The following is a 12,298-nucleotide window of genomic DNA, read 5'->3' as shown; positions in this document are numbered from 1 at the left end:
CCTTTTTGAAATAAGGACTGCCATTTTAACAACGCTATCCTAAGTAACCACACTAAACATAAGACAATTTAAAATAGCTGTAATAGCTCTCTCTTTGCTTTATTGTGTTATTATAATCATGTTTTACTGCAATTGACCCACACATAACATGTCTCCTCTGCCTGTAAGATAAATAACAAATGGCCACTTACAGCAGAAAGTAATCGAAAATGTTTTTCTTATGACCTTTCATTATATTGCTGTTATCAAAGAGAAATCAGAATTAGTCATATATTAGTACTGAGTACTGGCAGGTCAAAACTTGAATGAAATATTCTGACCCTTTTCTTTTTTTTAAACTGACCACCAATTGGCACACTACTTATTTGACCAGCAATTTTGAAATGCAATTTGGCACAAATCTATTTAGTGCTTTATAGAGTATTAACACAATTTTAAAATTCAAATCTATCTCTTTATAGGAGTAATATACATATGAATAATATGATTTGATCCTTTTTGCTGGTGTAAGAGTAAGACCTGCATCATTACCACCCATTCATCCACAACACTAAGGTGGCCACTTCCACTCACCAGCATTTCCCATTGCATTAAAGATCTTCTCAGTAACATCCAGGATGCAATCGGTGGCCTCTCCGTGCCGTCCAATAGGATGGCCTCCACTGGCGTACTGCTTAATGTGCTGCAGCAGCTCATTGAGGGCCTGAGTGACCCCTGTGGCCGCCTGGCCAACCTGTTTCAGAAGACCCTCTTCGTTGGTGGCCATCTGGGAGGCCTCCATACATCCTTCTACTGACTTGGCCACCAGCTTGCCTGCCTCTATCAGCTGCTCCTGGCACACTGGGGAGCTAATGGTTGGAGCCACCACCTTGTGGAAAGAGAACACATGTTTACTATACCTTGCCACTTTATAGCTGAAGCACATTAGAATCAACATAGCAGCAGACCAATATGCTGTACAAATATATAAAACATATAACAAACAAGTTTGTAATCAAAGAATCAAATGTCTAGGTTATTAGCAGGATTCTGAAGGACTTAATGACATGCCGAGGAGGAAATCAGACAGACAATGACAAATGTGTATTACAGAACACTGTAGAATATGAGCACTAATTCCCCAGGGTTAGATCACAGCATAATCATGTATTGTATTGGTCTAGTCAAAGTCCAGACTTAAGTTTACAGTTGTAATGTTGTAAATTGTGAAACTGCTCAAAGGCTATGAATATTTTTGTAATAAATAAACCAATCTCAGCCACTTCCATGTATTAAATGTAAAAAAAGATCTTTCAGAATACATTTCCTTGGTCATAATGCTCTGCCTAACTGGTGTCCATTTTAACAGGAACATTAAAGCTCTTAAAAGTATCAGCTGTGATCTTTCTGACCAACCACCGCAGGTCCCAGTACTCACCCTGGTGCAGGCGACCAGCTGAGACGTGGAGAGAGCGCACTGTGTAGCTGCTGCAATAACCCGGTTCTGCTGGGCCGAGTCCTCCGTCTTCTGGGCCACATTCTTAGCTTTGAGCACCAGAGCTGCTGCAGCATTAGCCACAGCTTTTGCCAGCTGCATCAACATATCCTGTCAAAAGTGCACAGCCTAATTATCACTGTCCCCTCCATGCTTGTGGGTAAAGAAGGGACAGACACTAGTCACAATAATATCAATCACAAAGAAGTTCAATGTTTCCAAGATTGCACAGATAATATTTTTAAAATTTGCACAATTAAATGTGAAATCAAGGTTGTCCTATCAATCAATAGTTTAATCAACGAGCCAATAGTTGATTTAAATAGTTTGGAAAGTAATCAGTAGGAAGATAAACCAAGTGATCCAAATAGATATTAGAAAGGAGAAACACATACTTTGATGAGGTTGCAGTTATTTAAAACTGACTGCCCTATTAAATTCTACAGAATGCGCCACCCTATATTATTGCATATCAAAGTTTGCTTCTTTCTCAAACTACAACCTGCTAATTTAACACTTCTGTGGGAATTAGCACAAATAGATTTTATTCATGTCAAGTTCAGTGAACGATGAAAAGTAGACTGCCGACTCTCTAGCAGAGTGTAAAATCTAAAAGAAATCTTAAATATGAAGTTCCTTGTCTGCTGCTCCTAAGAAGCCGTTTGTTGTGATGAGCAGTTCTTTAGTTGAAGCCTTTGCAACAGCAAATCTAGATTTTTGGGGAGGGTTCTATCCGGCGCAATGTCAGGTGACAGCAGTGCTGAGTTTGTGCTGAGTTTGAGGTGTTTTTAATCTATAGGTACTCTGTTCATCAAGTATAATTAACAGAGTATAATTATACTCTGTTAATCAAGAACATAACATGAGTGGTCGTGAGAGTCCACTGTCAGGATACATCTATTAATAGTCCCGGATGGAGTGCTGTGGAAACTGCTGCTATTGTTTTATGATCCCAATATGTGTGCAGTAATGTGTCACTGATTGTAGTCATGCGAATTTTAATTTTAGGTGTAATATTGCACTTTAATTGATATTTTTAATGCTCCTTAGGTCTTTTTCAAATTAAAAAGCTTAATACTGTACCTGCTACCTACTGTAGCAGGTATTAAAAGCCTACTACATTTTATGTACCAGGCTCTCAATAATCAAAATATCCTAATTACCAAAATTAACCATTTCTTATGTAGTGTATTGGTTTTATTAAAGTCTGCCCAAAACATCTGTCACTTCTGCACTGTAAACAGAAGAAAAATAAACTGTTACCTAAAAAATCCTTCACATAGTCTTGATTAGTTAATAAACTAAAGAGTTAGCTGCTCTTCCATGCTAGGACAGAAAGTTCCCAGCTAGTCTGCCTGGGAACTTCAGCTGAACACAACACAAGCATTAGCAACTGATGGGCCCCAACCATGGCAACCAATTAGGCCCCATTTCATCAACTACATTTCATCTGCAAATCATTGCAAATTATCCTTTGTTTGTGCTATAAAGAACCACAAATGTGTGACTGAGGAAAATAGACTTTCCTCAGTAAGCATGTTTTTAATACTTGCCCCAACAATCCTTTTCTGTTTAAAAAAAAAGTACAATGGCAAATGTGTATTACAAATTTTACAACTTTGGTTTTGGTGTGGACAGTTTCATTTACCCTGAGTAGAGAGTGATCAGCTCGTGTAATCATTCCATTCATTCATAAAGAACATATTATCCTTAAAGTGTACTTTATAACACAATCCACATTGACAGTATATTTCTGCAAAATGCTTAGCTAACTTCCTTTCCATACTGTACAGGTGTAGGTATAAAAAAGAAAGCTTAGCTCTCTTGTTAGCAATTATTTTTTCCACTGAAGGACAATAAAGGTTATTTCTTACTCTATACCCACAGTTTGTCACCATGGAAACCTCTGGCCATGACTGTATGATGGACTGGTTGGATGCTAAGGTGTATGCTGGAACATTTCACCACAATCAGATTGTTACAGAGTAAATTTACCAAGGGGGAAATATGTTATTGTGATCAATAATGCCGCCAATAACCAATCCTACTACTAAAAACTAGAAGCTTTTAGTCTTTATTCTTACTACCTTATAAAGGCAAAAGATTTGTTGATTGATCTTAAAGATAAAGTAATATATACAGTATGAAACATAGTAATACGCTTGATTAGGTCAAATGAGTCATGCTTTTATCTGGAGGATACGTTAGTTACCAGCACTTGAACGTTAGAGAGAGTTCTCCATCTGGAATCCCTGAAAGATCCTTTAGGCCGATGCTGTCAAATATATTCATTAAACACGGAACAAGGTTTTATATGGTGAGAAATGTGTATTACATCCATAAGACCTTTATTAAGGACCACACATGTTTGAATGTACACTCCAAATCGGAAATATAAGTATCTTCACCAAATACTTTTTATCTCTTGCTTTTCAACTCTCCAGTCATTTTTTGGATGAATACTTCTACTTTAATCAAAATATATTGCAGTAATACTACTCTTACTTCAGTATATTGTCAAAAGTATTGGCTCACACATCACTGAATTCACATGTTTAAATAGTTCCCATGACCTCAGGTACAGGTCACCAAGGCATGCAAATAGCTTCCACAAACATTATGAAAGAAAAGTTCTTTCCTAGGAGTTCAGTGAATTCCACGATGGAACAATGACAGTATCCCACCTGTGCAAAAAGTTCAGTCATAAAATATTCCACAGTCAATTCTTTGTGGTATTATAACAGTGTATTATACCAATTGGGCATGAGAGCATTTTCAGTAGATATTGAGGTTGCCCGCTTTCTGCAGAGTCAATAGCTACAGACCTCCAAACTTCATGATCTGTTGTGAAGTTTGTCCAAACTTCATGTGGCAAATAGATCATTTAAAGAACAGTGTGTGGTAAGCTCCATGGAATGGATTTCCATGGCCAAACAGCTGCATCCAAGTCTTAAATCCCCAAGTATGATGCCAAGTGTTGAATGCAGTGGAAAGAAGAACACAATCACAGGGCTCTAGAAAACTGGAGACATGTTTTCTGGAGGGATAAATCCTGATTCCCATCTGGCAGGCCAATGGATTGGAGTCTGGGTTTGATAGTTGCTAAGTGAATAGTATTTGTCTGGCTCGCTGCATGTGTCAGGTGTAAAGGTTGAGGATTATGATGGGGGTTATTGTGATGAGCAGGCATTCTAGTGAGAGGAACTATTTGTCTCCTTGTTCTAGTCAATGGAACTATTAAGGTTACAACATATAAAGACATTTTGGGGAATGGTAAATGGTCTGTACTTGTATAGTGTGAGGAATCCAAAACGTTGTGCACTACAAGTAGTCAGTCATTCATTCCACACTGATGGTGGTGAGCTACATAGTAGCCACAGCTGCCCCGGGGCAGAGTGACGGAGGCAAAGCTACCATGCAGCCACGCCACCAGTTGGACCCAGTACCAACCACCAGCAGTAAAGTCTATGTCTTGCCCATAGATAGGAAAAGTCAGACAGAGCCAGGGTTTGAACCATTAACCTACTGGTTATATAACAAACTCCTACATCCTGTAAAGCAATCTGTGGGTTCAACATGAAAGTTGCCACTTTCATGTTTCGACATGACCATGTACCATTGCCAGGCTGTCCCCTTAAACATTATGGTCTGACCTCACAAATGCACATTTGAAGAAATTGTAATTCACATAAAACACACCTAAACAATCAGGAAAACCATCCCAGAATACTTAAAGTAGTTATATTTGCAAAGATAGGTTAGGCTCATATTAAACCTTCTCTGACTATAGACTGTAAATCAAAGAACACTTCAATAAAAGTAAGGACTGACAAACCTGGAACTGTGGATCAGTATCTGTCTCTCCAATGTGAGACAGGAGTTCTCCACTAGCCTGACCGACATTTCCTGCTGCTTGCAACAAGTTCTGACGAGGCTGGAAAAGTAAGACATGAACAACAACTATAATGACTTAAGACAAACATAACAATGTCTCCTCCTCTTAAAGCTGCTATCTACCTCTGTATTTGCCGGCTGAGCTGTCTTCAGCATGTCAGAAACAGCACTGGCCAGATTCTTGGCAGCACCCAGCAGCTGCTGCCCATTTCCACCTTCATCCTCCATCAGGGCTGCCAGTAGTTTCACACCCTTTGACATCTCAGTCAAGTTGGATGAAATTGTGGTGACTGCACAGCCAACTGCTGTATAGTCCGTCTCAGCTGGATCACCTTAGAACACAAATAGCAACTGCATTTATTCCCAAAGTAAATATAATTTCTCTCGTGTATCAGAAACAAATTTACATGAGAAATGAACATAAAAAATCTAAATTGCCGTATGCATCGGGCTCTAAACAGCAAAATCGACAGTGAGTAAATCTCATTACATATCACAGAATTTATATAGAACAACTAGGACCATAAAATGTTTTTTCTTTGTGAATACTATAGACTACTATGCAGTCTGAATGAGTTTGTCATATATTCTACTGGGATAAAAAAATAAGTATCTGATAAATGTTGTGGGAAAAAACTTGATTACAAACCAGCTGACAGATTTATGAGTCACATTTTCAAAAAGCATTATCAGTAGAATATTTGAACGCATCACTCTGACCAATCAGAGTGATTACCGTATTTTCCGCACTATAAGGCGCACATAAAAGCCTTCAATTTTCTCAAAAGCCGAGAGTGCGCCTTATAATCCGGTGCGCCTTATATATGGACCAATATTGAGCCACAACAGGTCTCGCAACTACGGTAAGCAGCTGCCGACTTCATTTTCCCCCGTAGAAGAAGAAGCGCGCGGTGCACTCTGGGTTTTGTGTAAAGACCCCAAAATGGTTCCTATTAAGAGACACGCTTACGATGCAGAGTTTAAGCTCAAGGCGATCAGTCACGCAGTAGAACACGGGAATAGAGCAGCAGCCAGAGAATTTAACATGAACGAATCAATGGTTATAGCGGAAGTGGATATATATTGTGATGGCACTAACGTTTGATTTACCGTAACATTATCAGACTGTTTTTTACGTGTTTATTGAATCGAGGAAAACTTCCCTCCACTATATGTTATACCTTGCTGTTGTTAAAAGATAAACTGTGTCACGAAAATACCACGTCACTTACGTTACCTCAGGGAAAATAATAAAACAGCTGTTTATTGATTTTGGGAATGAACGGAGTTTTCAGAACGCTGGTTTGTAATCTATTAATAAAGTTTGACTGACCTATCTGACTGTTTTGTTGACATTCCCTTTAGCGCATCTAATGGATGCATAACGTAACCCCAGCCACTACTGTAGCGTCTATTCTATGCGCCTTAAAATGCGGTGCGCCTTGTATATGAAAAAAGTTTTAAAATAGGCCATTCATTGAAGGTGCGCCTTATAATGTGGTGCGCCTTATAGTGCGGAAAATACTGTACACCAAACTAACCTGCATGTTGTTAGGTCAGCTGGCTGTATAGGTTTTCTTTACTTGATTTGGACACAGTAAGGATGGCTTGCTGATACCCATCATCAGCAAGCCACACTGCTGTTCTATTGAGTTTGCATATATAGCACCAATTCTCAAGACATCTCAAGACTCTTTACACTAAAAAGTCTGTAGTAGCATTGTCATCATTTTGTGATAAAAGTATTTAACTGCTTGAAGGTCTCTGCAGTGATTTTTACTTTCTCTACACCACAAGTGTCAAACTCTAGTCCTCAAGGGCAGCTGTCCTGCAGTTTTTAGATGTGCCGCAGGTACAAAACACTGTAATGAAATGGCTTAATTACCTCCTTCTTGTGTAGATAAGAGTCTTGCTAATGTCCTGATTATTCTATTCAGGTGTGGTGCAGCAGAGGCACATCTAAAAGTTGCAGGACACCGGCCCTTGAGGACTGGAGTTTGACACTCCTGCTCTACACAATCGAGCTAACCGGCTCTATCCTCTCTGGGAGATACAATTCAGTTCTACAACTCTGAAAACAAGCTGATCTTTTCTTCTCTCTACCTGCTGTGAGGTTGACCATGGATGCTGTGCCTGCTGTGATGGCATCCACCTGGGAATGGATCTCATGCTTGGACTCATCCATCTTGTTTTTGCGCCAGGCTTGGGATGCCTTAAAAAGAGGAACATAATGCAGTGTATGTCAATAACCCCTAAAGGACTACAGAGGTTGGGTCCTCATGTTTGTCAGTGCTGATGGGTGAAAAGCAAAGTGATTTACATTAGAAACTTAATATTTTCTGCATCTGTAACCTGCTATTGCTATTGTATTTCAGGGTTTATATAATCACCAAGAACATTTACAATTTACAAAGGGAATTATGCAAAAAATCTGACAATAGCTATTGTTGCACTCGTATTCTCGATCTTTCACACAATTCAATAAATCTAACCCATGGAAAAAAATCAGCTATCTGAATGATCATTTCACAGTTTGCTAAGCAGTCTCCTGAATTATGCCCTGGAATCACTTTTCCCAGCAGACAAAATGTAAAACTCACAGCGTCTGTTCCTAATGGGGGCAGCGTATCAAAATCATCCAGAGAGGCCTGGGCTGCCTGGACAGCCTGCATGCTGGAGTTGATGGTTCCAGTTAGGGCTTGCTGTGCTGATGTCTGCAGAAAGAAAATATACCTCATTAAAGTCAATATTAACACATTTCAGAGACCTCTTTCTGGCCAGTACATATCTTGATCCTCAGTAGTCCCTCCTACTGCAGATTTGTACATAATTGTTGTAGCAAACCATGCAAGAAAAAAGTTTTGGCTCAGAGGATGTTTCAAGAACAAGATACTAATATATTCAAACCGAAAATGAAGCCATTTTGTTCTTATACCCCCAACATTTCTTCTGAACAATGTATAGATCCTAAAACTAAATGATACTGATAAGGAGGACATGGTGTTTGGCTTCAGGGGTTCACACAAACCTTTCATATACTCAGCTTTATTGAGCTAAATATCATTTTGGGGTTGAAAAGACCAGAAGCTACATATGAAAAATCTGCACAGATCTTGACTAAAGTCAGGCTAAGGGTAGTCTGAAGCAGGGGATGTAGTGGGAGGGTACTGTACCCAAAATGTCTGATTTTAGATCCACCCATTGCAGTGCAACCAGCACCAACACTACTACCACCAATGAGCATTAACAGGTCGTCTTGTGTTTTTGTTTTGTTTTTTACCAGAGGAGGCATGTGTCCCCTGTGCATCTGCCCACTGGTAATGTGCTGTTTGGCCTGGGGCATGGTACCCTTCTGGAAACTCTCTGGACCTCCAGCTCCTGAGCGCATGATGGCTGGCAGGGCAACACAGCCTGTCTCTGCCTTGCCCATCCTGTTGAACTGCTGCTGCATTACAGTCGACCTGGAGTCACACAAGTTTAGGATATGCAGAGAATTATAGCAGCTTATGCATCCACAAAGTGAGCAGTAACTTTAGATAGTACAATATCACAATAGCCGGTGTAAAGTTAGGAAATCTGTTTTCCTAGAAGTGGCAATAATCAACTCTTAAGAAAACCTCATCAATGGCTAAGTGAAAAGTTATAGTGTGTTTTGCACAAACTCATAATATTCTCTACTTAATCTAAAAGAATGATAATAATTACAGCAATGCCATATACGTATATATGTACCTCTTACCACATTAGAATGATGAGTGATTAAATGAAAGAAAAGTTATTTCTTTTCCCACACCAAAATGAAACAGTTGGATTAAAATGGAATCTCCAAGAGATGCGATGTATGCACGACTATCCAAACCTACAATGTCACCAAGTGATTCCAAAGCACTGAACAGATGCTGAGAACAAATGCTGAGGTGTGCGGATGTGCCACAAATTTCTTCAGCTGAATAGAAACAAAACTGAAGTTATACTCTTTGACCTATAGAGGAACAATCCAGAGTCATCACAAAGCTTCAGTTATTAGAACCAAAAACTAGAGATCAGGCCCAAACTCTGAGTGTAGTGATGGACTCTAACCTGAACCTTCTGAGACATATAAAGATAATTGTAACTCAACTTTCTATCACCTGAAGAACATTTGTACACTTAAAGTACTAATGTTGCAGCAAGATCTAGATAAACTCAGCCATGCTAAACACATTAGTGTTCAGCCATGCTATGCATCAGCATTTCAACTTTAATTCAAATGCTGATGCTTGTGTTCTCACTAAAACCAGGAAGATAAAGCACATCACCCCATGTTATAAAGTCCTTCCACTGAGAGAATAGTTTTTAAAATACTGTTGCAGTTGTATCAACCTTCCAGACCACTCAGGTCTTCTGGTTCTAGTCTACTCTGAATGGTTTAAAGTATGTTTATGGCATTTAGTTCTACATTTACTAATGAAAATGTAATTTTCTGTTCTCTACAGATAAATGTTTCCATTAATGCCTCGAGCCCAGTCTGAATGATGCATAATTAATCAAGAGCCAATAAAGCAAAAGCAGAAACTTTCTGGATTAAAACCATTTTGACATATAAACAGTGACATGTTATTTCCTCTACCAGATATTTAGTGATGCCAGTAAATAGTGCCAATAAATAATGGATTTATTATTTATTGGATTCACTGACATCCATTATTTACTCGTGGTGTCCCAATACTGATTCCGCTGTCAGTATTGAACCAGATACAGCATCAAGTACTAGTACTCATAAAAGCAACCACTATTTCTGCTGGGTTTTCCTCCTGGGCTGCCCAGGAGGCTAAATGTGGTTTAGCCTCCAGGGCATCAATACGTCATTTGCTGATCCTCCCAAAAAACAAAACAAAAACAAATTAAAGCTGCAAGCAGCCTCGGGCGGCCCTCGCAGCAAGCGCCGCTCCGGCCTATTGGCCACCGCGGGGGTTCCAGCCACCGCAGAAGCTCTCGCACGGTTTCCAGAGCCGCAGCCCGCTCGCCACCGCAGAAGCTCTGCCGCAGTTTCCAGCACCGCCGCCGCTAGCCACTGCAGAAGCTGTCGCGCATTTTCCCCGCCCGTCCACCGGGCGACACGCGTGAATGCGTTCGGCGGCGCTCCCCGACGACTGTCAAAAAATCTGGTGCAGATCGGTCGATGCATCGAGGAGATACAGCTGATGTATTGACTTAGGGGGCGCAGTGGAGTCAAATTACATTTCAAACCCGTTGGGCTCTTTAGAGGTGAACAAAGGTCATACATATCAAGTTTGGCGCCAATCGGATGATCTATGTGTGAATTAGAGCCAAACGTATGCATATGGCGAGGGACTGATATTCGCCATTTGGCCACGCCCACACGGTTCAGCCAGCAGCGAGCGTTGACAGAGTTTATCATCCGTATCATCTTGATTAGGTCAAGAGAGCCATAAACAGAGCTTTAAAGGAAAAAAACGGCACTTCCTGTTCTGGGGGGGCGGGGCTTAGATGACGTCATAATATGATGATGTAGGATCGACGGGCATCCCACCAGGATCACTCAGGCCAAGTTTGATGCAGCTCGGTCAAAATATGTGGAATGTAGAGGCAAACGTATACGAACGGCGTTGCCGCCATTGAAAACTCTTGGCACTTTAAAGCAAGCGAGACCAACTTCCTATCTGTCATCCAACACAGAATCACCTTGATTAGGTCAAGAGAGCCATAGATGAAAGTTTCCAAGGAAAAAAACAGCACTTCCTGTTCTGAGGGGGCGGGGCTTAGATGACGTCATAATATGATGACATAGAATTTTCAGGCATCACACCAGGATCACTCAGGCCAAGTTTGGTGCAGCTCGGTCGAAACATGTGGAATCTAGAAGCAAACGTATGGCATCGGCGTTACAGGTCACTTCGCCACGCCGCCACACCCAGCTGCTTCATCGCAGCCGGTCAGAGCTTGGATCCACAACACACCAACATGTCTTCTGTCTCTGGACACAGTTTCATGTTGATTAGGTCAAAAGGCTAACATAGCGACCGTTCACAGTAAAACATGACACTTCCTGTTCTCAGGGGGCGTGGCCTAAGCGATGTCATAATTTCACCACAGGGTCTTTTAGGACACCTAATGATGATCAATCACTGAAGGTTTGGTGTCTCTGTGAGTTTCTGTGCAGGATATATAAGAGTTTCGTGTTTCATGGCGAGTAGGTGAACTTTGACCCCTGGTATCCCCCCTTCAGCAAGCTCATACAGTCACCAATTTGATAACTTTAAATCAAACATGCCTTATGATCAGACTGACCAAGTTTGAAGCCGATCAATCGAAATCCCTAGGAGGAGTTCGATCAAATACGAAGGCTGTAAACGTCAAAATCGCAGTCAAAATCTGAAATTCAATCCAAAATGGCCGACTTCCTGTTGGGTTTCGACCATGGCTCTAAGAGACTTTTTTGTACGTCCTGACAAGATACACATGTGTACCAAGTTTCGTAATTCTAGGTTAAAGCATGGCTTGGGGCTGTTCATTTAAAATACTCTAGGGGGCCCTATAGAGAAATTAGGCCACGCCACCAAATTTTGTTATGAATTTCTGTCGGCAGGTGGATAAGGATCCATCTTAGTGAGTTTGGAGCAGCTGGGCCCGAAATTGTGGAATTCAGAGCCAAACGTATGGCAACGGCGTTACAGGTCACTTCGCCGCGCCGCCACGCCCACCTGCTATGTCAAAGCCAGTCGGGGTTGGAATCCTCAACACACCAACATGTCTTCTGTCTCTGGACACAGTTTCATGTTGATTAGGTCAAAGGACTAAGATAGCGACCGTTCACAGTAAAACATGACACTTCCTGTTCTCAGGGGGCGTGGCCTAAGTGATGTCATCATTTGACCATAGGGTATTGTAGGACACCTGATGACGATCAATCACTGAAAGTTTGGTCCC

At 40.9% G+C, this 12,298-nt stretch overlaps 1 protein-coding gene across 1 annotated transcript in view; it reads right to left on the bottom strand.

Annotated features, from left to right (window-relative positions):
- The window catches only part of tln1 (talin 1), an 85,102-nt gene that overhangs the window by 40,089 nt on the left and 32,715 nt on the right, over nt 1–12,298 (bottom strand). The window contains exons 14-20 of the mRNA XM_028024680.1: nt 8,649–8,829; nt 7,969–8,082; nt 7,472–7,580; nt 5,492–5,700; nt 5,310–5,408; nt 1,418–1,585; nt 574–868 (exon numbers count right to left, since the gene is read on the bottom strand). Of these exons, the coding sequence (XP_027880481.1) occupies nt 574–868; nt 1,418–1,585; nt 5,310–5,408; nt 5,492–5,700; nt 7,472–7,580; nt 7,969–8,082; nt 8,649–8,829 (1,175 nt within the window). The remainder of the gene's footprint in view (nt 1–573; nt 869–1,417; nt 1,586–5,309; nt 5,409–5,491; nt 5,701–7,471; nt 7,581–7,968; nt 8,083–8,648; nt 8,830–12,298) is intronic.

This window comes from Xiphophorus couchianus, chromosome 8 (genome assembly GCF_001444195.1).
Source record: "Xiphophorus couchianus chromosome 8, X_couchianus-1.0, whole genome shotgun sequence".
NCBI classification, from domain to species: Eukaryota; Metazoa; Chordata; class Actinopteri; order Cyprinodontiformes; family Poeciliidae; genus Xiphophorus; species Xiphophorus couchianus.
This window is presented reverse-complemented; position numbering and strand designations above follow the sequence as displayed.